At 41.9% G+C, this 25,040-nt stretch overlaps 2 protein-coding genes across 2 annotated transcripts in view; one reads left to right on the top strand and one right to left on the bottom strand.

Annotated features, from left to right (window-relative positions):
* The window catches only part of NBN (nibrin), a 54,148-nt gene extending 51,211 nt beyond the window's left edge, over positions 1–2,937 (top strand). The window contains exon 16 of the transcript XR_014793218.1: positions 2,806–2,937. The gene's annotated coding sequence lies outside the window, so the exon portion shown is untranslated. The remainder of the gene's footprint in view (positions 1–2,805) is intronic.
* OSGIN2 (oxidative stress induced growth inhibitor family member 2) lies at positions 952–19,273 on the bottom strand. The gene is made up of 6 exons (XM_084864787.1): positions 19,052–19,273; positions 16,384–16,538; positions 12,051–12,187; positions 11,109–11,300; positions 6,381–6,472; positions 952–3,641 (listed from the first exon to the last, which is right to left on the bottom strand). Exons 1-6 carry the CDS (start codon positions 19,093–19,095, stop codon positions 2,615–2,617), a joined length of 1,647 nt encoding a protein of 548 aa, XP_084720913.1. The 5' UTR covers positions 19,096–19,273; the 3' UTR covers positions 952–2,614.
* Between the last annotated feature and the right edge of the window lie 5,767 nt (positions 19,274–25,040).

Genomic DNA, 25,040 nt, shown 5'->3' with positions numbered 1-25,040 from the left:
TTGCTTTTAAGGTTTGTAAGGTAAGAACTTAGCCGCACACTGGAATTACGGTACAGTCCTTTTATCCATCGGGGGGTCGGTGCACATGCCCCAGGAAGTAGAACTGGGTTCTGATGCTCACTGAAAGCTTCCTGGGGTCACACCTGTTCTGACGCCTTACAAGCCTACCTTCGTAGATGTTAGAGCACAGCCTGGAAATGACCAAAAATTTGTGCCATTGTTGGGTCTTCATGGAAGACGGGTAAGAGCAAACTTTTGAGTCAAGGGAATGTTAACGTTCTTAGCCTTGCCTAGAAACCATCTTTATAACAAAGTCATTTCAATTTAGAAGTGACATTAAGAAAAACACCCAATTCCATTCACTTAGTACTCAAGTGTTGAGCACTGCGTGAATGGGATTCATTCGCCAGCGCCAAGCCAGTGTTCTCAGGATAGTGCACAATTTCCAGTAGAGGTCACATTCATGTGGAAAGTTACCATAATAAACAAAAGCTGCATCTCATCATTTCTAAAATCATTAAATCAGCCATGAAGTTATCAAAGATATGAGTTCATCAGTTTATCTGAAATAGCTAGTTGTAGAGGCAAGTATGTTCTAAATAGATTTTAAGGTGAATTATGATCCTGTGAGCACATAACATTGCAAAAAGATGGACAGAAAAATACTAACACTTTAGTCCGTTTTCTGATATTAAGAAAAATAAAATTAGGTATTCAATAAACACATTCCAGATGAAATAAATTCTACCAAAAAAGATACAAAGACTGAGAAATTGTTTGCTATGGAGAACTTCAGAGGACTTTTTGTCTAACACTAAAATTCTGGGGATTTGTATGGAAATTTATTAAGCACATCTAAATAAAGCATACAGTGCAGTAAATAAACTTAAAAATTTGTCATCTATGAACAAATTTCAAAGTAATCTTGGGAATGGAAGACAAGTTTTAACCTTATTTTCAACTATAGTCTTTAATAGTTATGGCAGTACCCAAATGGTATAACAATATTAGGAGAACTTAAACAGAAATTAAGCCAATGTTCACACAGGAATAAGTAGTCCCATTCAAAATTTACTGAATTGCAAATTATGATGTTAGTTAAGTAGAGAATATCCAAAAATATCTTGGCAAGTTCCTGGATGTCTAAGTGTATGCCAGCATTATTGAACTGTTTAAAGTATTAGCAGCTAAGAATGTGAAGTATTTGTCAAATTTTCAATAATAAAAAATATTTTTAAAAGATCAGCATATTTGATAAATTAGATTTATACAATTAATTTCAAAGTAAAGAAAACCTAAGTTGTATCCCCACCCCTCTTCATATCCCATTTTCTTTTAGACCCTGTGTCTCAGCCTTTACCGAGCACACACATTCCTTGAGGATATCTCTGAGACAGTTTCTGATGCACGAGCGTCTATGCTTCTAACAAGCTACAGAGCGAGCTGGGCTGGGCTTTGGACCACCTCCGAGTAGCAAGATGACCCAATATATGGCAGGGTCGATTTCTAGCCCAATGACAGTTTGGTTTATAGATTCAGGCTATAATGTTTTGGCATGAATCATAACCAAAAATGATCACAAAAAGTACTTTTAGGAAGAAAAGAGTATTTCAGTTGAGAGCTTAAAAGAACACCAAATTCGCCTATCTGCCTGACAGTGGCACCTCTGGCACATTACAGCAGTGATTTTTCAACCAGTGTGCTATCAGAATTTTTAAAATATGCATTACCTATCTATCAGGGGCACTGGCCTCTTTTCCTTTAGATTGTCAAATTAAAAAATGACAATAGTCAGAACAATAGCTGTTCAGTGTGAATGGTCCTGCCTGGAACCATAAATATAGAGTTGCATCTTATCAGTCATGTTGAATTATAAGGTTGAGTCTGATTGGTAGATTCTTGGTACCAGAAGTCCTTCCATACAAGTAGAGGCACCTGGTTTTTTTAAAAGTCACTTTAGAGCCATGGCCAGTGTTGCTCAGTTGTTTTGTGTTGTCCAGTGCACCAGAAAGTTGCAGGTTTGATCCTTGGTCAGAGTGCATTCAGGAGGCCACCTATCTCTGTTTCTCTCCTCCTCCTCCTCCTCCTCCATCTCTCTAAAAAAAAAAAAAGTTACTAGAGCAAAAAAGGGTAGGCAATTTTTATAAATCAAAATTATACCTATTTTCCCCCTGCCAGCATGGCTCAGTGGTTGAGTGTGGACCTATGAACCAGGAGGTCACAGTTCGATTCCCAGTCAGGGCACATGCCCAGGTTGTGCGCTCAATCCCCTGTATGAGGCATGCAGGAGATAGCTAGTCAGTTCTCTCTCATCATTGATATTTCTATCTCTCTATCCTGCTCCCTTCCTCTCTAAAATAAAATTCTTTAAAAAGATATTAAAAAATATATCTACCTATGTTTTTGTCAGATCAGCAAAAAATCTATTTTTTGGTGTGTTACAGAATTTTAGTAATTAGTTTATTTATGCCATGTAATAAAGTTACACCAAGTTCTTGTAACTTTAAAAAATAGTTACTATTGCCTGAGACTCCAGTTAAATCAAGCCAGTACACTGCAAAAAGGTAAAAATCTTTAATGGTGAGCTGTCCACATAAATTACTTGTAAACCTCTTCAAGCTACCCCATCTCCTCCTCCTCTTTCAACAAATAAATGCTTTTTCTTCTGTCTTGTTGCTAAACAGTGTGTAATACCCAGTGCCCCTCCCTTTAAAAATCGAACGAAATTATCTCCAACTAAAGGACCCAATGCAAAAAGATGGGCTTCTTTCACACACTCATAGGTGTACGCATCTATTTCCACAGGATTGCCCTTACAAGTGATCGGGCGGCCCGAGTTATGGCCCAGGTAACGGCCTTCCTCTTTCAGAAAAGACAGATTGGGATGAGAACCTATCAGCACAACTGCTGCAGAAAGTTTAAATATGGTCTTCAATCCAGAGACGCTCTGAAGGATGCACTTCATGTCCGACTTAAAGGAAAGCACACGGTGCTCAGGAAAGCTGGAGTAACCGGGTAAAGGGCTGGAGTCTGCAGGTGACTGCGTACACATCATGTGATAGACCTTGTGGTATTCTGGATACAGCTTTTTAGGAAGCTGCTTGAAAATTAAACTTGGATCAGTTACTCGTCTGCGAAATGCATGAATCACAGGGATGTTGTTGTTGTAAGCACACAGGACTGCATCGGCTGCGGTGAGCCCAGAGCCTACAATCAACACTGGGTCCACTTTGCCCCGCAACTTCCCTTTGCTTACAGCCGCTCCAAACTCAGGCAGCGAGTGAAACACAAAGGGGAGGTCTTCCCCTTCCACCTCCAGGCGGGCAGGGGAGTCCAGTGTTCCCGTGGCCAGGACGACATTCTCAGCAAAGAGCGTGAAGGGAACGTGGGAACCATCTGCTACTCGCTGGTAGCCCCGGACCTCCCAGTTCCCCTTGATAAACTTGGACTTCTCCATCTGCAAATGCTGTGCTGGAATCGCTCCCTCCTGACCGCCATCCTCCTCCCGGGCTCTGTAGAGTCTCGACACGGAGGTGATGTAAGTGTTCTCTCTGAAGTTCTTCTGAAGGCCCATGACTTTCACATAATGTTTATAGTAACGAGCTACTTCCTCTGGCATAACTCGATCCCCTTTTAGGTTCCTGGAAAAGGAAAAGGAAAAGATCCTATGAGAACACGACTTTGTTTCTGTGACTATTACTTCTCCATCAGTAAGCTATTACATCTTTTCAATTCCCCGGACTGTCTTAGCTATCCATGATCCTAACCCCTTACAAAGAAAGAAAGCTTTTTAGTTAAAAGAGGAAGCCTCACCGAAACCGGTTTGGCTCAGTGGATAGAACATCGGCCTGCGGACTGAAAGGTCCCGGGTTCGATTCCGGTCAAGGGCATGTACCTTGGTTGCAGGCACATTCCCAGTAGGGAGTGTGCAGGAGGCAGCTGATCGATGTTTCTCTCTTATCGATGTTTCTAACTCTCTATCCCTCTCTCTTCCTCTCTGTGAAAAAATCAATAAAATATATTTTTAATAAATAAATAAATAGCCGAAGCCGGTTTGGCTCAGTGGTAGAGCGTCGGTCTGCGGACTGAAAGGTCCCGGGTTCGATTCCGGTCAAGGGCATGTACATTGGTTGCGGGCACATCCCCGATGGGGGTGTGCAGGAGGCAGCTGGTCGATGTTTCTCTCTCATCGACGTTTCTAGCTCTCTATCTCTCTCCCTTCCTCTATGTAAAAAATCAATAAAAATATATTTAAATAAATAAATAAATAAATAAATAAATAAGGAAGCCTCCTGAGGGTAGAAACTAGGCAATGCATGCCTGCTTCTCCATTGTATCTTCTCAGATTGGCTGCTTTTATCAATAAACAAAGGGATTAAAATGTGGATATGTGATCATTAGACTCCGTTACAGTCTATGTTACAATAGTAATCTAAATGATTCAGTTTATAACTCTACTATTTAGTCTTTGTTCTGTATACTAAGTAAGCAATTTTCAACTGGTATTATCCCCCAAAATTTTAAATATGCAGTACCTAACTATTTAGTCAGGGACACTGACCGCTTCCCTTAGGTTGTCAAATAAAGTAAAATAACAGCAGCCAAAACAACAATAGCCAGTTGATGTGAATGAAACAGAAGTATACCCTTTTCTTCAGATTAGCAAAACATATTTTTGGTGTGCCACAAAATTTTAGTAATTAGTTTATGTGTGCCATGAGATAAAAAGGGTTGAAAATCATTACTGTAAGTACAGACTAGCTTAATTACAATTATTGAGGTAGTACAGGTCTAATTGTAATACACAGATACATTTGTTAAAGATAATATGTACCATTCTAACACAATTTTTAGTAATGTGCTTTCTATTTTCCTAATGACCAAAAATAAGTCAGATCAGTCTTCTATAAATAAAACTAGCTTATGTCTAAGTAAATAATATGACATTTGTTTTTCTTAAATAAATAAAATATTTTTATGGAAAAGTACATTAGTACATCTTTTGTTTTCCATTTGGACTTTAAAGTAATGGGCATTAGCACCCCTAACCATTGTCCCCCAATTAGAAATAAATGGAAAAACAAACCAAATCACTTCACATAATTCATTATAACTTGTTTTTGGGAAAGTTAATAAAAACAGTCTTAAAGTTTAATAACTTAAAGTAATTAAGATTTAAAGCATATTCACTTTTGGGTTTTACAGAAACTACGTAGTAGTTACTATTAAGATCTCCACTTTACAGAGTAGGAAATTGACAGCTAATTGGTGTGACCAGGGTTGCATCAGGTTATAGAGTCAATCTCTAGGGATCTAGCACAATTCAAAGGCAGCAACTAACGGTGACAGTAATCCCCACTTCAGAAGGACAAACATTCCGATACAGAGTCATGAAGCTCCTTTCGTACCCACATAACAAAGTGAAGATGTTGAGCAGTTTTATTTACTGACCTATGAAAATCAGGAACTTGTACAACTTGCCTGATTTTGCAACTTTACATGTCAAATCCATATACAATACTTTTTTAAAAACCCAAAAGAAATATTTGATAGGTTGAATTTCAATTATGCAATGCTGGTCTAAATTTGCTTTCCTTAAATCTTGTCAAATGAAGGATAATTTCTGTGGATTAATATGAATTCTATGAAGTAAGAAGTCAAGCATTCAAATGGTACAGCCCTGTTCTAACAAAAGTTAAGTAACTTCCTGCTTTCATTTGCAGGAATGAAATGTTTTCGTGAGCAGTCAGATTAGATAGAGTCTCTGAATTAGTAATTCCTACTTAATATTACTATCCTTAAAAACAATAAGGCTTTTCAATTTTTCTTTTTAAATTTTAAGTTCTTTCCCCAAAATAAACAAACTTGTATTCTTCCAAATTGAGATTTCTTCTCAGTTACTCAGTTAATATTTCCTACTAAATATTTACCTTTATGTCTAAGTAGCCAATCACACCATCAATTCTAGTTTATTCCATCACTCTAAACAACTAATCATATGTACTTCTCTAGTTTGAATGTCAAACACATGTACACATGAACTATGCATACATGAATGTATATATCCACTCTTAAAAATAAGTGACTGAGTGTGGAAAGGATGTGTGGGTCGATGGGAAAGTAAACGTGGTTAACAGGATAGGATAAATCCATGCTGAGCAGAGCAGTGGGAACCCAGCCCACAGAAAAGCCCTCCTGACCTCCGGTGCATCTGGGGCAGTGCGAGGGGGACAGCTCAGAGTCCCTGCTGCAGAGGCTTCTGACGGGAGCACGAGAGACACAGACATCTGCATTATTCAACCAAGACAGGCACAGGTACCTTGAAATTTGCTGACACTCTTCCCATTGCAACCAAAGAATTGTGATAGTTTCATCTTTACCTTCGTTTGCTAGTCACCCAGTCTTTAAATTTAAGTCCAGGGAGCTCCATCCAATTTCCAAAGCTGATTGTCAACATGGAGCCTTCCATATTCTATTTGGATAAAAAATGTGCAATCAAAAAACACATTTAGGTAACATGGGGCTTTTTGTTGTTTTTTAACCAAACCCATCTATAAACTTGAAGAGTCTGGATAAGGAGAGCTCAAAGGAGTCCTAAATGGTTATATAAATTACCTCTCAAAGTTTATTCCAATAAATTTTCAAATAATACTTTCATCATTTGGTAGTGTCTATCTGTATACTTATTTCATACAGTTATAATTTACAGAACAAATTTATATTACCACCCAGTGCACACACAATGTTAATAGTTTTGGCCTATAATCAACATGATAATTCAGATATAGATACTTTAGTGAAACAAATGGATATTTTTATCTTTTAAATAAAAGGAAAAGGGTCATTAATTTCCAACTTTATTATTTTTTAAATGTATTTATTAATTTCAGAGAGGAAAGGAGACAGAAGATGGAAACATCAATGATGAGAGGAGCTTTTATCGGCTGCCTCCTACTGGGGATCTAACCTGCAGCCTGGGCATGTGCCCTGACTGGGCATCGGACCGTGACTTCCTGGTTCATAGGTTTGACACTCAACCACTGAGCCATGCCAGCCTGGCAATTTCCACACTTTAGATGTCTTTTCATTTTATTATTAATAATTTTGTTAATGGGCATCACAACAGCCTCCCCACGTCAATTGTAATTAGGAAGTCTAAGCTGGTTCGGCTAAAGCAGCACCTCTTTCTAGAACGAGGGAACAGCAGCAGTGGTGGCCTGATTAAGGACAGACTCACTGCTAATGCTATGCTGCCTTCAAGCTCCCGTGCCCTCTTTACTTCTGTTTTGCTCAGTACAAAGCAAGAAAGGCCCAAGGGGCCCCCAGCACCTGTCGCAGTGTCCTCAATGACCTCTTTTACTAATTCTCTCAGCTATGGCTTCTTTTCCCTTAACTCTCTCGCCTACAGCCGGCATTGGCAATGGCCAACGTTTTCAGAACGCTTGTTAAGTGCTAGGCCTTATGAAGCTAATTTGTGACACATCACCCAGGGAGAGAATGCAGCAACCTGCCACTGCTTTGAGGCAGGTTTGGGCCTGGGACTTGGATCAGAACCACGATGGAAAACTAGGACCATCAGAAGGGGAGCTGTTAATTTGTCAAAAGTTATCTGCAGCCACATAATCATCTCATCTTGAACTCAAAAACCTTAAAGCACTGCATTCTACTTTCTTTTCTTTTTTTTTTAATATATATTTTATTGATTTTTTTTTTATATAGAGAGGAGGGGAGAGAATGAGATAGAGAGCTAGAAACGTCGATGAGAGAGAAACATCGACCAGCTGCCTCTTGTACACCCCCTACTGGGGATGTGCCCGCAACCAATGTACATGCCCTTGACTGGAATCGAACCTGGGACCTTTCAGTCCGCAGACCGACGCTATACCGCTGAGCCAAACCGGTTTTCGGCCTGCATTCTACTTTCTGTAAACAATCTCTTAACCTAATTCCCACTGCACCAGTTCTTCAGTTAGTTTCAAGTCCTAGTCCCTTCATCTGTTCATTTTTCTCCCAATCACCTTTATTTCCCCTATGCAACCTGTATGCCATGAGGCCTGCAGTCATGGAGACAGTATATCAAGGGGTATGTAGGAGCATACAGAAAGAGGCTATTTCTTCAAGGACACAAGCAGAATTTGCGGGATGCACTGTTAGAAAGGGAAACTATTCTAGGCAGAATAAGCAAGCCATGTGACTGTCAATAAAAAACTCACCAGGGTGCAGAAAAGGATTAACAGGCTCAGACTGCATTAGCCCTGCATATTACTAAGACAGATCTGTGTTCAGAACTGGCCCTTGGTCACCTCCTGGGAGATGCCATCTGATCCTTGGAATAGTCCACCAGATGAGTGTTTTCTGCGTGCCAAAGCCTGGGCCAGGCCGCAACAGTGGGCCAGGCACATTTATCCTCACATGGGATTACGGTGAACACCGCAGTTTGTTCTGGGAGGCAGGGACCAGACAGAGGCCAATCACATGAGAGCTGCTGGCTTGCATGGCTGACTCCCCCACAAAATCTCTGAACACCAAGGTGTGGATGAGCATCCCTAATTGGCTCCCACTTTATAAATGAAATGTAAACAACTTTTAGATATAACATTACACTAACAATAGGAATATTAGAGGCCCAGTGCACGAATTCATACACCAGTGGGTCCCTAGGCCTAGCCTGCAGGATTAGGCCGAAACTGGCTCTCTGACATCCCCGAGGGGTCCTGGATTGTGAGAGGTGCAGGCCAGGCTGAGGGACCCCACCAGTGCCAATCCGGGCCAAGGACAAATGCAGGATGTTGGCCAGCCGGGGAGGGACTGTGGGCGGCCTCCAGGACGTTTCCAGCCTGTCTTGCTCAGTCCCTACTAGCCGGACCCCCAGAAGCAAGCTAACCTACCAGTCGGAGTGTCTACCCCCTGGTGGTCAGTGCACATTATAGCCACTGGTCAACCAGTCAACTTGTCTGCCTCCTGATTATCAGTTGAACGGCCTTAGCATATCATTAGCATATTGCACTTTGATTGGTTGAAAAGACAACCAGACATTTAGCTATTAGGCTTTTATTATATAGAAGGATCCAAATGAAGTCTACTTAAAATCTGATATTTAATGTTAAAATTTTCATGAAGCTTGTAGTTCAAAACATAGCAAATTCATTTTATTTATACAACAAATGAGCATTCTCAGCACACTAGATACTATATTGACTGCTAAGGACAGCGTAAACAAGAATTATTAGTTGCTGCCTCTAATGAAATGTACTGACTCTAAATATTATCAGTTATCTTGCTAAGCTTCTGCTATGAACTACACTGTGCCACCTCCAAATTCCAAGGGAAACTCCAACACCCAGTGTGAAGATATTTGCAGGTGGAGCCTTTCGGAGGACATTAGGCCTAAGATGAGGTCACATTGGGGGTGTGGGGGCACCCTCATGTCAGGATTAATGGCTTTATATAATAGGAGGAAGACAGATCATGCTGTCACTGGCAAGAAAGCAGCTGTCTACAAACCAGGAAAAGAGCCCTTACCACCAAGTGAGTACACTGGCACCTTGGTCCTGGTCAGCTTCCAAACTGGGAAATAGTGTCTGTTGTTTAAACCACCTGGTCTATGGTAGTTTGTTATAGCATCTCAAGCAAACTAATACAGATTTATTTTTATATTTTTCACTTAAGATACTGAAAATATAGAGAAATAATGGATATTGGTATGAAATAGTGTGTGAAATTAAAGTACCCCTGAGCCCTGCATCTGGCTCCCTCCTGAGGGGAGTGGCCTGCAACATTGGGTCAAAACCAGCTCTCCCATATCCACCAAGGGGTCCGAGATTATGAGAGGGCACAGGCCAGGCCAAGAGACCCCACTGGTGCATGAATCAGAGTTGGGGAGGGACTCCAGGGCATATCCGGCCCATTTCACTCAGTCCTAATCAGCCAGCCCCCAGCAGCAAGCTAACCTACTGGTCCGTGCATCTGCCCCCTGTGGTCAGTGCACATTATAGCGAGCAGTTGAGCTGCCTTAGCATTCCATTAGCATATTACACTTTGATTGGTTAAACGGTTGACCGGATGACCAGACCTTAGCATATTAGGTTTTTATTATATAGGATTCCATGTTTCTCAAGTCTTCATGTTTTCCAGCATTATTGGGATTTTTTTTTTTTTTAACTCATTTCTGCTCTAGTCTGCCTAATTGTTCAAAGTTTATTGCAGTAAACTATTCTCTCTTAATTTGTGTAAATTGTGGACTGAATTTTTATTTTCAATGACTTTATTTTTATTTTTAGAAGTTTGATTTGCACTGAAACCGGTTTGGCTCAGTGGGTACAGCATTGGTCTGCGGACTGAGGGGTCCCAGATTTGATTCCGGTCAAGAGCATGTACGTTGGTTGTGGGCACATCCCCGGTGGGGGGTGTGCAGGAGGCAGCTGATCAATGTCTCTCTCTCATCGATGTTTCTAGCTCTCTGTTTCTCCCTTCCTCTCTGCAAAAAATCAATAAAATATATTTTTAAAAAAGAAAATATTTTCTACATCTACACGAATAAAAGAGAAATATGCAAAATTGACCATACCTCCATGACAACAACCAGCCAATCAGGAGTGAGTATGAAAATTAACCCAACAAAGCTGGCAGGTTGATTTGCATGAGCAGGTGTGAGCGAAGACTGAAGACTGACAACTGAAGAGTCTTGGCTTCTCCGCTATGGCTAGAGCGGAGAAGCCAAGCTCGCTGTGGCCGGAGTGAAGAAGCCTAGTCTCGAGGCTTGGCTTCTCTGCTGCGGCTGGAGCGAAGGCCTGGGTCCTGGGGCCAGAGGAAACCGGTGCTGGCAGCCAGGGGAAGGAAAGCCTATTGCACAAATCTTCATGCAACGGGTCTCTAGTAAATCTTACAAAATGATATAAAAAAGTGCTTATTCTAAGAATATAAGTAATCAAATTTGGCTTAACGTCTAGTAATTACCCACATCAAATTAATTAGGATTAAAACTCCAGATAAAAATTCAGTTTATATATATATAACATTATATCAAAATGTTTAAGAATCAAAATTGTCTTATTAATAAGATCTATATAATAACACAGACTGAAATGCTAAGAAAATTGTATACTCACATGCCAAGCTCCACCAGGTGGGCCTTTACCAAGAACTAAGTGAGGGATACAATGATGTTGTTCTAATTTCCAATGCAAAACAGATGGATAATCCTTCCCAAAGTCAGCATCTGGATGAAGGAGTGTGTCAAAGAGTACTGCAACTGGATTGGTTGACCGGCCTTCAAGGCCCTCAGACAAGTATTCTAAATCCTGAATTAAAAAAAAGGGGGTGGGAGGCAGATAGAGTTTGAAAAAAGAAAAACACAAACAACTACTATTATAACAAAAGTGAAGGCAATTACTCTAACCCAGCATTCCCCCCCAGAGAGTATGCTGCACAGCATTGGTGTCCCTTAAGATCTTAGCAGAGACTTTGGTCAAATATGGGAAAGGTTGGGTCTCAACAAATCTAATCTGCTCCTTTTGCTGCAAAATTTGAAGATGACTTTAACATGCTAATATGCCTTAATATGTCTACAGTGACATGCAGTAATAAAAGGCAGCCCTTTCCAAACTCATTTAAGCATACAGCATCTATAGAACTTTTTTATTTTTTATTTTATTGATTTTACACAGAGAGGAATTGAGAGGGACAGAGTTAGAAACATCGATGGGAGAGAAACATCGACCAGCTGCCTCTTGCACACCCCCCACTGGGGATGTGCCCGCAACCAAGGTACATGCCCTTGATCGGAATCGAACCTGGGACCCTTCAGTCCATAGGCCGCTCTATCCACTGAGCCAAACCGGTCCCGGCGAAACTTTATCAGGAAATCATATGGGAAATTCTACTCTTATCAAATCAGGAAATAAATAAAAGCAAGCAGGATGTATTTACAAATTTAAAATTAAATGATAAAAAGTGTTATTAGAAAAAACGACTTCCAATTAAACACAAAGCTTAGATAAGCTGAACTAATCTTGTTTCAGTATAAAAAATTAAAAGGATTGAAATAATACCTGATCAACAAGGGAAAGATGTCTTGCTTCTTGCAGCTTACTCTGTAAGATTGTATTTGGATGTATTGTTTCTGATGATAAATATGGTCGGTAGCCTGATAACATATAAGAAAGGCAGATCCCTGAGGGTCCATTTCCTATTTAAAAAAAGAGAAGGTGGAGAGGGTATGTCAAGCACCACGTGCCTCTTCCTGGCTTTCCTCCTCCTCCACACATGGCTTTTCCTCACGAATTCTGCCTTCTCTAAACTCTGAAAACCAAGTCTTCACAAGACTCTGACTTTTGCTTTAACTCCTGATTTTTGTGGGGAGTCTCATCTACTCAAAGCTTCAACTCTCTCTGCTACCGATTCCCAAAATTATATCTAGGCTGACCTCTTCCCCAAAACTATACTTCACGTTTCCATATGCTACTTCTTTACACCGCCTGACAGGCCCACTAACAACTTAATCAGAATGCATTACAGCAAATCCATGCGTCCCTTCATTTAGCTGCCCTCCTCCTACACACCTTCCTTCTCCACATATGGCACGAGCAAAACCCTAAGCTACTTAGCTTCTGGTTCTACACCAATTCTGTCATCTATATCCATTCGGTGGTCTTTTTTGCTTTTCTCCCGTATTTTCACTCAGAAGGCAGTCGCCCCCTCCCTCCCCTCAAGTTCACCTGCTCCAACTATTCCACACTCAGGTGGCTTTGGTAACACATGGTCTTCAGCATGTTGCTTCCTCTACTTTAAAGGACTTAACTGCTCGTTGCTGACTACCCAGTATTCTCTATGTTCTAGTCTCAACCATCTTTCCAGTCCCATCTCCTAATGCTGCCTTCCATGTTTCATATGCTTTAACTAAAACCAAACTGCATTTGTCATTGAAATATTTCCATTTCCATAGTTCCCTTAGTCTGGGTTTGCTACCTCTCTATTATCTACATCTATCAAAAATTGAATCCAACTGGGACAGCTGCTAGCCATAGGGGTAAAAAAAACACCTGCTCTTAGCCTAATGTTTTGTCCCAAATACACTCACAGATATGAATATGAAAAGTAAAATCATAAGAATATCGGTAAAGTGGGTGCTATTTCCATTTATGATGCTGGAGTGGGAAGACTTTAAGCATAACACAGAACTCAGAAGACAGAGAGTCAAGTAAACCTTTGCCTTCTATTAACAACTGATAAGTCGTGGGAATTAAGATCCGAGGAAAAGAACTAATTTCCTTGAATCAAAAAGAGACAAAACTGAAGAAGAGAAGTCATGATAACAGCAACAGCTATAGAAAAGGCATCTGACAAAACCCAACACCTATTCATGATAAAAACTCTAAGCAAACTAGAGAGAGGAATTTCCTCAGCTTGAAAAGGATTTTCTACAAAAAGCCCACAGCTAACACCGTGCTCAGTGGTGAGACATTAGGTGCTTTCCCTCTAAGATCAACAGGACAAGGATGTCCTTCATACCATTCCTATTCAACAGACATCTTGAGAGAGGTCCTAGATAATAAAGGCAAGAAAAGGAAACTCTGTGGCCCAAGTAAGTACCCACTGAGTCCCACAAAATAACTGCTCTGTGGCCTTGGGGCTCAGGAGGAAAGAAGGAAGTTCCCTATGTTCTGGAAACTTTCAGGATGCTCCCATCAAGGAAAAGGCATGTGGCATGCCCAGCAAGAACACAAGAGAGTGAAATGTAACAATTCCTAAACCTGGGTCGCATCTCCTTCCTTGAGCAGCTTGTTAAAATACAGATGGCCAGCCCAGCTGGCATGGCTCAGTGGTTGAGTATAACCTAGGAACCAGGAGATCACAGTTGATTCCTGGTCAGGTCACATACTCGGGTCATAGGCTCAATCCCTAGTGTGGGTTGTGCAGGAGGTAGCCTATCAATGATTCTCTCTCATCATTGATGGTTCTATCTCTTTCTCTCCCTTCCTCTCTGAAATCAATAAAAAATACAGATGGCCAAGCCATGACCCCAGTGCAGCTTCAGTAGAGCTGGGTGAAAGCCCAAACATCTGTGTGGTTAACCAGCTAAGCAAGAAAAATTTTAAAAAGACAAGAAAAGGAAATAAAAGGTATACAGACTTGGGGGGAATAAAAAACTCTCTTTGTTCACAAGGCCATATTATCTATGTAGAAAATCCCAAAGAATTGAAAAAACTGGAACTAACAGGCAATTATACCAAGGTTGCAAGATACAGAAGGCAGTTACTTTCCTATATATCTGCAATGACAAGCAGACCTTGAAATGCAATGCACAACACTGCTTATATTTGCACAGAAAAGAAGAATACTTGGATATAAATCTAGAATAACACATTTAAGATCTATATGAGGAAAACCACAAAACTGATGAAAGAAATTAAAACATATCTAAACAGATGGAAACATAGTACATGCTTGTGACTAGGAAGAATCAATCTTGTTAAGATGTCAGTTCTTCCCAATCTAAACTGCAGATTTAATGAATCCAAATCAAAATCCCCAGCAAGTTACTCTGTGGATAAGGCAAACTGGTTCTAAAGTTTAAGTGGGAATGTGGAAAATCCAGAATAGCTGGCACAATATAGAACAAAATAAAGACTGAAACCATCCAACTTCAAGTCTTGCTGTAAAACTAGTCAGCAACACAGTGTGGAAAAAAATAAAAGGACAAAATCAATGGAACACAATAGAGAACCCAGAGAACTTCAAAAGGATACACAACTTATTTTTGATAAGAAAGCAAAGGCAATGGTGGTAGGTCTTTTCAATAAATGGTACTAGAACAAATGTACATCCACACATCAATATATAAATCTGGATATTAACTTTACAAGAGGCCCAGTGCACAAAATTCGTGCATGGATAGGGTCCTTAGACCTGTCCAGCAATCAAAGCTGATTGGGGCCTATGGCTGTTGGATGGGGCCTCCCTTCCCTGGCTGCTGGCCTGGGCCACAATGGACTCAAAACAGATCACAGATGTAAATATAAGATGCAAAATAATGAAACTTCTAGGAGATAACAGGAGAAAATCTAGATGACCTTGGGTTTTGGTAATGAATTTTAAAAAACTAAGCATAGTCTTACCAGGTGATCCAGCAATTACACTCCTTGGGTTTTACCAAAATGAGTTGATAACTTAATGGCCATGCAAAAATCTTCATGTTTATAGCAACTTTACTCATAATTGTCAAAATTGGAAGCAATCAAGATGTCAATTAGTGAACAGGTAAACAAATTGTGAAACATTCATACAATAGAAAACCAATACATACATTAAGGAAATTCACTCAGGCTGGTGGTGCTACTGCCAAGAATAACACATTAGGTTAAGCTACACTCATTGGCTGAGGCCAAACAGAAATAGATTGTTTGTGCGGAGTGAGGTGGTGAGGTACAGAAGTAGGTGGTTTTTCCTGACTTTCCTATAGCCAAGCTCAAACAAAAAGTCAGGATTTTTTGATTCCCAAGATATCAAGGATGGAAATCAGGGTGGATGTTAAGTTGGAAAATGCTACACGAGGTACAGTCTTAAAGAATATCCTGGGTGAGAAACGGGCAGAAACGCCTTTATCCTCTGCTTAGAGGGGAATCTGTATAGAACTATAGTCCGTCCGTCCGTCCTTCCTTCCTTCCTTCCTTCACTGAGTGTCCCACATTCTGGGCAGAGGAGAGGGCTTTTCTCTTCACTGACTTTGAAACAAAATATAGGTTGTCTTCATTACCAGGACAGTGGCATAAAATCACAACTAATAGTATCCTATATAATAAAAGGCTAATATGCAAACTGTCCCTTCGACTGAGAGTTCTACCAGGAGTTCAACCAGGAGGCGGGGCTGACGGCCAACTGCCTTCAGCCCCTCCCCTGGGCCAGCTGGACCCCGCCTGTGCATGAATTTGTGCACTGGACTTCTAGTCTAATATAATAATAGAGGAATATATAAATTAGCCAGGACACTGTAACGTCACCACCCATCTACAAGCGGTGGAGAGCTACAGGAAGGTGGGGCAGCAAGCTACAAGCAGTGGAAGCTACCAGCAGCAGTGGGCAGGGTGCCCAGCTGAGGCAAGCAGCAGCGAGCTACTCACACTCAGATTCGTGCGTAGGGCTACTAGTTTTAAAATAACAAGAGTAATCCTTAATGAATGGATGCTGTCTGCATTCTACTACAGGATCTCAATTAGGTAAACCATGTAAATCTCTTCAAAGATTTGGTTATTGGTTGTTTTAAGATATTAAACCTAACAATACTTTTTAATAAAATCCCAAGAACTTATATAACTATGTAACTGTAAATGTATAAAAGTAGTAAGGATCACCACTAACCTTAAGAGATATAATGCAGAAACTTACCTATTACTACCACAGGCAAAGTCACTGATGAATCTTCAAGTAAAGAAGTTTCTTCAACTAAGGGCATCGCTTTAACTTTTCGCCCCAAATTATCACCAAAATATTGAACTAAGGAATTATAAATCTCTCCTTCGGTTTCAGTGTCACCATAGTTTCTTTTTAAAAACAAACATGGAACAAAAACAAGAGATAAATACTTAATATAGCCTTTATAAAAATCTCTTTATTCAGATTTTATTTAGGCACCAAAAAAATTCCATAGTTCCATAAAAGGAAAAAATCCTTCTGATTAATGTTTTCAAATCAGTAGCTTAGCTACATGTCAATCTACACCATTTTGAATGTCAGAAATCCTAAATAGCTGCTACTGTCCCTTTTAGGCAAGTCCTACATAAGACAAGTCCCAAATAAGAAGCTATCTTTAAAATGACCAAAGACACAGGATTATGTGGAGATTTTTAATTTTCTGAGAACATGTAGGAGTAGTTTCTTTTTTTTACTTTTCTTTGATTAATAGAAAGTACATTAAAGGCAATATATTTAAAACAAAATCACACCTAATATTTTAAGGAAAAGTTACTGTACTTATATTGTGTGCTTTGGTAAATTAGGTTTATACATTTTTTTCCTCAAAGAGATACTGAAATATGGAAAGATCTTAATGCTGATTTCTAATCTACCTTCTTTCCCAACTGCCTTCCTAGAAACTAGTGTTAGCATTCTGACATGCTCAACATCTTCTCATGTGCTTATTAGGCATTTATATATCTTCTTTGGAGAAAGTAAAATTCTTTGCCCACTTTCAAATTGGGTACTTTCTTTATTGTTGAGGTTAAAAAATCCTCTATAGCCGAAACTGGTTTGGCTCAATGGATAGAGCGTCGGCTTGGAGACTGAAGGGTCCGGGGTTTGATTCCAGTCAAAGGCATGTATCTTGGTTGCGGGCACATCCCCAGTAGGGAGTGTGCAAAAGGCAGGTGATCGATGACTCTCTCTCATAGATGTTTCTAACTCTCTATCTCTCTCCCTTCCTCTCTGTACAAAAATCAGTAAAATATATTTTTAAAAATCCTTTATATATATATCCCTTTCAGATACATGATTTACAAATATTTTCTTTCATTCTGTGTGTTGCCTACTCACTTTCTTTATGTTGTCTTTTTAATCACAAAAGTTTTACATTTTGATCAAGTCCAATTTATTTTTCTTTTGTTGCTATGCATTTGGTGTCATATCTAAGAAACCAATATTTAATCCAAAATCACAAAAATTTACTCCAATGCTTTCTTCTACAAGTTTTATAATTCTAATTCTTACATTTAGGTTTTTCATTCATTTTAAGTTAGTTTTGGGATATGGTGTGAGGTAGGAGTCCAACTTCACTATTTTGCTTGTGGATATTTGTCCTAGCACCATTTGTAGAAGAGACCGTTATTTCCCCTTTGCCTCACAATCCCATAGAAAACCAAGTGGCCACAGCATAAGAATTTATGTCTGGACTCTCGATTTTTGGCTGAGTTCAACTGTGCAATTCCATATACTTTTCTGGAGGGAAAAACTCAGCTAGAATTTTGATAGGATTGCACTGACTTTGTAGGTCAGTTGAGAAATGGTCATCTAAATACAGGGTGGGGCCAAAATAGGTTTACAGTTGTTTATAAGGTAAATAATATAACTAATAAATAATACAAGAATAAAACTTTTGAGTACCTTACTGTAAACCTCTTTTTGCCCCATATTAAGATTTTCAATCCCTACATGGTATTCCTTTTCATTTACTTAGGCCTTCTTTAGGTATTCTCAGTGATGTTTTGTGGTTTTAAGGGTACAAGTCCTTTTGTTAAAATTACTCCGCTTTCATTCTTTCGGATGTTCATAGGACTGGAATAAACTATAGCTGCTGGTGGAGGGCCTGGCCTTCAATACATAAAAACTGCTACACCTGTGAAGGCAGCAGCAGAGGAATGCGTGAGTGCTCCTCTTGGGCCAGTCTGGGGTGCGTAAAAGTACTCTTAATTCTGAAGAAATAAGCATAAGCAATCCTCCTAGATATGTGCAACAACTGTGACGTGCTATGAACGGAGTTGTGATTTCCAGTGGTGACAAAGTCACATAGATTACTCTGATTTTATTCTTAATTGAGTATTAGATTTCGGTTTTTAAATTGCAGCGAAAATTCGGTGGTACCAAGCTTTCTTCACCTCCATGGTCAGGGGCCACTTACATTCTGCCTCTGGCCCAATTTCATAAGCTTGTAGCTCTGCCTTTGGCGGAAGGAAAGTTCCGCGGGCGGGGCCGTGCTGCACGTGGAGGGGGGCCCCGCCCGCAGCGCCCGGCCGCCCCAGGTCTCCAGGACCCCGGCCTCGGGGAGCGTCCGGGCCGCCGGGCCAGACCGCACCCCGAAAACGCAGCTGCTGCCGCCCTCACCAGGGACTGGGCTCACTAGGAGTTTCATGAGGAAATAAAAAACCTGAGGGGGCGGCTCGCGACCCCCCCGGAAACTGCGGCTGGGCAGCGCCGGGCCGGCCTGCGGGGTGAGCCCGAGCCCAAGGCCGGGCTGCGGGGCTGCGAGCAGAGGGGAGGCCGCGGGGGCGGGGGCGGCGCCGCCCGCCCGCCCGCTCCCGCCCGTCCCCCACCCGCTCCTCCCGCTCCCCCCGCGGGAAGTCACCTGAAATGCCCGGCCAGGGAGCAGCGGCAGCACCACACGGGCATGGAGCGCGGGCCCCGCCGCCGCCTCCCCGGCGGGGCCGCCCGGTGGGGTCGAGGGTCGAGGGTCGTGGGTCGTGGTGCCCGGAAGCCACGGCGGAGCGGCCGGCGAGCCAGGGCGCCGGGGGTCGGACGCAGCTTCCGCTCCCGCGGCGGACCCGACGCTCCCGACGCCGCGGACGGCGGGGCGGGGCCTCCTCGCAGGTGCGGGGCCCGCGATTGGCTCGGCCGGGCCGGGGGCGGCGCCTCGGGCGCAGAGAGGAGACAGGCCCCGCCCCACCATTCACCGCCGGGCGCCGCCTCCCTGCGGAGCGCGGGGACCTGGGGCTGTGGGGCCGCCCGTCGTTGCTCCGGCCGGGTGGCCTCGGGGAGACTCGGGGAGGGGATCTCGGGTGGTCGCAGGGTGACGGGCGGGGCAGAGCGGGGCGCCCTTTGGTGGCCGGGTTGGGGTGGGTCCCGGGTGTGAGGGCGCAGGGGCCGGATGATGCCGACCCCAGTCGCCGCGCCCTCCCCAGGCGCCGCGCCCGCAGAGTGCTGACGGAGGCCGTCCTCTCGTGGTCCCTCCAGGGCCCAGCCTCGCCGCCAACGGGAGAGGCGTGCACAGCCCTTGGCCCGGCGCCGCGGGCGGCCCCGGGAGCCACTTGCCTCCCGGGGCCTCTTTGGGGAGGGGGTTGGGCTGCTTGATTTAAAGGCAGACGCGGGAGAAACAGCACTGAGGAGCAGTGACCCTTGGAAAGCACATGTTGCTTCACAGGTGGCTCAGTCGGTGGGGTTCTGGTTGGTGGCAGCATCAAAAGGTTGCGGGTCTGTGGGTGGGTGGGTGGAGGGTCCGCTGAGCACCGAAGAGTCGCGGGTTCGGTTCCTAGTCTAGGGCACGAACCTGGGTTGCAAGTTAGCTCCTTGCCCCAGGTTGTGGTGCATTTGGGAGGCAACCGGTGATGTTTCTCCCTCCTTCCCTTCCACTCTCTCTCTGAAAAGCAATGGAAAAAATATCCTCAGGTGAGAATTTTAAAAAAGAGTTGCAGTTCTGGCTGGTGTGGTTCAGTGGTTGAGTGATCTATGAACCTTGAGGTCACCTTTGATTCCTGGTCAGGGCACCTGTGAGGGTTGCAAGCTTGATCCCCAGTAGGGGGTGTGTAGGAGGTAGCCAATAAATGTTTCTCTCTCATTGTTTCTATCTCCCTCTCCCTCTCTAAAAAAAGTAAATAAATAAAGGTACATTTTAAAAAAAAATTTTTTAAGTTAAAAATAAAAGGGTTGCTGGTTTCACCCCAGGTTGGAGCTCCTAAGGGAGGCAGCAGGTGTATGTTTCTCTCTCAAATCAACCAAAACCTATCCTCACATGAGGATTAAAGAATAAGTAAATATCCCTGGCTGTTGAGACTCTGCACCAAAAGGTTGCCAGTTTGATTCCCAGTGGGGGCACATGGGACACATGTAAAAGCAGTGATGTTCTGCTCTCACATCGATGTTTTTCTCTCTTCCCTTCTCCCTTTCTCTCACTCTAATTAAAATTAGAAAAGCACATGTACTTCTGCAAGGGCTCGAGTCCCTGGCCTGCGTCTCTCAGTGGAGAAGTGGGGACTTCATCCCTAACAACTTGACCTGTTCACTGTGCTTTTCTTGCTAGCCCCACACCCGACTCCCCCCAGCTTCTTCTGTCCTTAGTTGAAGGTGGTGTTTAGGGTGACAACTTCCACCATTCGGTGACTTCCTCAGTGTTTCTCAGTCTCTCCCATGTGTACAGGAGGTGTATATGTTATGAAACGTTAATTTATCTGCTTGCTAATCTGTCTCAGGCTAATCTGGTTGTTAGCCTGGCCAAAGCAGCTGAGGAAAGAAGAAGACTCCCTAACAGTTGCCACTCATTTCTCTGCCTCCTTGCCTGCAAAGTCCACTGGGAAGCTCTAGTTGCATTACTACAAGAGAAAAGGAGAGAATAATAGTCAAGAAACAAAAAATATATGACAGGGTCAGTCCTACAGAATCGATGGAGGTTTCAACATAGAAAAGAAGTGCCAGAAAATGAAAATAGAGAAAATGATTGGATGAAACCTACAAGAAAAATTTTAGAACTAAAGGGACACAAGTATAATAAAATATTTGCCTAATATGCAAATCAACCCAACAGCAGAATGACTAGTTGCTATGATGCTCACTGACCACCAGGGGGCAGACGCTCAACACAGGAGCTGCCCCCAGCTCGCAGGCCCCAGGCCAGCCAAGGCGGGTGCCAGCAGGGCCCCTCTCCCCCATCATTCTGCCAGTTACCCCTCAATCAGCTCTGATCACTGGCCAGGCCTAGGGACCCTACCTGTGTACAAATTTCATGCACCAGGCCTCTAGTAATTGTATAAGTCCTGAGTTCTGAGCAGGAAAAAGAAACAAGTCTACGTATAGGCATATCATGAACTTTAAGGATGGCAAGAATAAAGAGAAGATTCTGAAAGCTTCCAGAGATCAAATATAGATCCTCCACCAAGGAATGGGAATCGGCTGGCATTGTTTACTTTTTTAAAACGCCGCGGGACGCGGGACACGGGACAAATTGTTAAAAATCGGGACTGTCCCACCAAAAGCAGGATCTATGGTCATCTTATATTAGAAGTGCTAGCCATAGCAATCAGAGAAGAAATAAAAGGTATCCAAATTGGAAAAGAAGAAGTAAAACTGTCATTATTCACAGATGACATGATACTATACATAAAAACCCTAAAGACTCCACCAAAAAAATTACTAGTTTAATAAGTGAATTTGGCAATGTAGCAGGATACAAAATTAACACCCAGAAATATATAGCATTTTTATACACCAATAATGAACTCACAGAGAAACTGGAAAAAAAAAACAAAAACCCATTGCAACAACAAAAAAAATTAAGATACTTAGGAATAAACTTAACTAAGGAGGTAAAATACCTGTACACAGAAAACTACAGGGTGTTGAAAAAAGAGATAGAGGAAGATATAACCAAGTAGAAGAATATGCCATGTTCATAAATTGGTAGAATCAACATTAAAAAAGTCATCAGTATTTGTGTTAGGATGGTTTGGACTTTGTTTTTGGTGTTCAGTATATTGAATCTTTACATTTCCTTTTCAAAATTACACATAAATTTTCTAAAAATACATACTCTTTATTTTTTAGTTAATATTATTTTTATTTCATGAAAATCATAGCCCCATATTGTATAGGAGAATTTTAACTGCTGGATTTTCCTTGCTCTTACACACTGCAGGTAGTTTACTGATTTACATACCCTCTAAGTAGGAAAATATTTGTCAGTGTTTAATATGTCTCTTCCCTTTCCAATCTTCAGTTGATCACAAAGAGCAATTCTTGCAGAAACTTAGACGATAACATTTCAGCTCTAAAGCACCCTTGCAAATTGATTTGTTCAGCAGCCGTTTTACTTCCAAGCATCTGACCACAGCGACAGAGGACTAGCAAAATGGGTTCTCCCTGAAGCACCACCTGCCTGGTCTTGAGAATCCACGAATGACACAGGCTCATTCCACATACTTGCCTTTCACTTTTCTATGACATTTTCATCACCACCTTCTCTGTTTACCCCCTAAGTTACAAAAACAGCAACCAGGTATTTAGACAATCCTGATTTCAAATCTGTTCTTTTATCCTCGTAAGTACATTCATCTCATTTCGTGGTCTGGAAATTCCAAATCCGTGAGTCATCCAAAGGGAAAGGGACGTGAGGTTTGCTCCAGAATCTGGGTGCTCATTACCTATCCTGGGTTTGGGGAACAAGAATGATCAGAATGTCAGCAACATTCATCTCCAAATAAAGGGACAGAAACATATTCTAAAGTTTAAGAAAACTTTTCTTTTATTCACACTCTGTATTAGTCACACTGATGCTTCCCATAGTATGTGAATTAGCTAAGCAACAGCTATTATACATGCATTCGGTTAAGAAAAGTAAGTTGGTGTCAGTGTGGTGTCAGAATATGGAATCACATAGCAGTTTGTTTTCTCACCTCTGGTTAGGTGATATCAAGGAGGTCATTTACATTCTCCAAAGCTTGGTCCACCTGATTATAAAGTGGATAAAGTGATAATATTTAGCAGAGGCATCACTACTTTGCATCAATAAAAGCTTGATAAAACATTAGTTGATATTCTTGTGATATTCCACCTCTGATGTAGAAGTTCCACAGGGTATAGTTCTTCCTGGCTTTGCAAGATTCTTACAAAACAGACACTTGCCTTGTGAGATAAAAGTTTTCAAACTGGTTTTGCCAGGACAGTGCTTGGGATACTGTGTGCTGTCGTAGCTGCAGACATCATCAGTCAGAAACTTCTGGAAGTGGTCAGGGCACTGTCTGCACTGCAGATGCAGGTGAGCTGAGGCTCTATCTCCCATAATCCAGCATGCATTGTTGCCTTTAGATCTGTAAGAATATAGCCCCTTCATAGTTAACCTTTTAGACATTGAGCTTCCAGTATAGATTTTAATAGCTGTCTGTAGAAATAAAATCATATTGTGCAGTTTTCTTTGCAATAAGTACTGCCATTATACAAACTTCCAGAATAATTTTCTTTCCACCTTAATTGTGCTTACCTTCGATGGGAATACAAGCTCTTCCCAGATGTCCCAGCAGCAGAACGAAAAGAACAGCCTTGAACATGATGCTGCTGAGTAAACAATGTATTTGGTTCATAACTAGCATCAAAAACCTCTCAGCTCATTAGTTAAGCCACTTGAAGCCAGACCTTACTCAAATCAAATCATTCCCTGTGGGAACCCTTAACACAACCCGCGTGATCAGGGCCCACTCAGGGTCCGGTTTCTGGAGGAGGCCACACACTAAAATGAAGAGAGAGACTAGAAAAGAGTTAACTTGGGACAAATGGGGGGCCAGGCGGGAGTCAACCTCTAGTGCAGGGGTCGGCAACCTTTAAGACATAAAGAGCCACTTGGACCCGTTTTCGAAGGGAAAAAAAAAAAAACCTGGGAGCTGCAAAACCATTGCGACATTTAAAACAAATATAACACTGTATATATTGTTTCTTACCTTAATGCTATATACCGGATCGTGCAGTTAGCTGTCAATCTGAAGAAAAAAAGGATTTTTTCACTTAACAATGTAAAATATATTTTTGTAAATTAATAGCTAATTAAAATATTTAATTTACCTGGTTAATGGGATTTTTGCTCCTGAACCTCAGTGCACAGTGTCTGCACATCAGGGCTGTAAGACGTTACCTTCATTTTCACACAGGCTTGCAAGTTGTCATCTGTGAGGCGTAATCAATGTTTGTTTTTAATATAGTTCATGTTGGAGAAGACCTGCTCACATACATATGTGGAGCCGAAGATCGACAGGACTCCAAATGCATACTTTTTCATGTTTATATTATATAAGTGTTGGGGATGGCATTCCATGTTTCGAACACAAGTTTGTCCTGTTTGGGAAGGTTTTCAATATCACTGCATTTATGATTCTGAGCCAGAATGGCCTTCTGACGGGCAATATCCTCAAGAGTAGCGGCCAAGCATTTGAACTTGGACACCCATATATCTTTGTCGGCTATATCGGCCAGTTCCATCTCAAGATCAGGTTGACTTACACCTGCAAATGCAATCACATTCAATAGGGATGGATCGATCGCCAGGGGAGTGACAGGGAAGGATAATGTGTTTTTTTTCCTCTCTGAACTCACAGAATCGTTTCCCAAACGAACTTTGCATTGTGGTGATTGCAGACTTCAAATATTCCAAATTTATCGAATCATGACTTTGTTTGAACTCTCTCAAAGAGGGAAAGTGAGACAGTACCTCTCTGTAAATCTTTGACAAACACTGACAACTTGCGCTCGAATGCCAAAACCTCCTCCAGCATGTGCAGGGCTGTGCTTCCTTTCCCCTGAAGGGTTGTATTTAATGTGTTTAGATGTGCTGTCATGTCTACCATAAAATGTAACTTTTCCAG

Source organism: Pipistrellus hanaki (assembly GCF_964339955.1).
Source record: "Pipistrellus hanaki genome assembly, chromosome: 17".
NCBI classification, from domain to species: Eukaryota; Metazoa; Chordata; class Mammalia; order Chiroptera; family Vespertilionidae; genus Pipistrellus; species Pipistrellus hanaki.
Note: the sequence above shows the minus strand (reverse complement) of the source record. Positions and strands in the feature narration are given on the sequence as shown.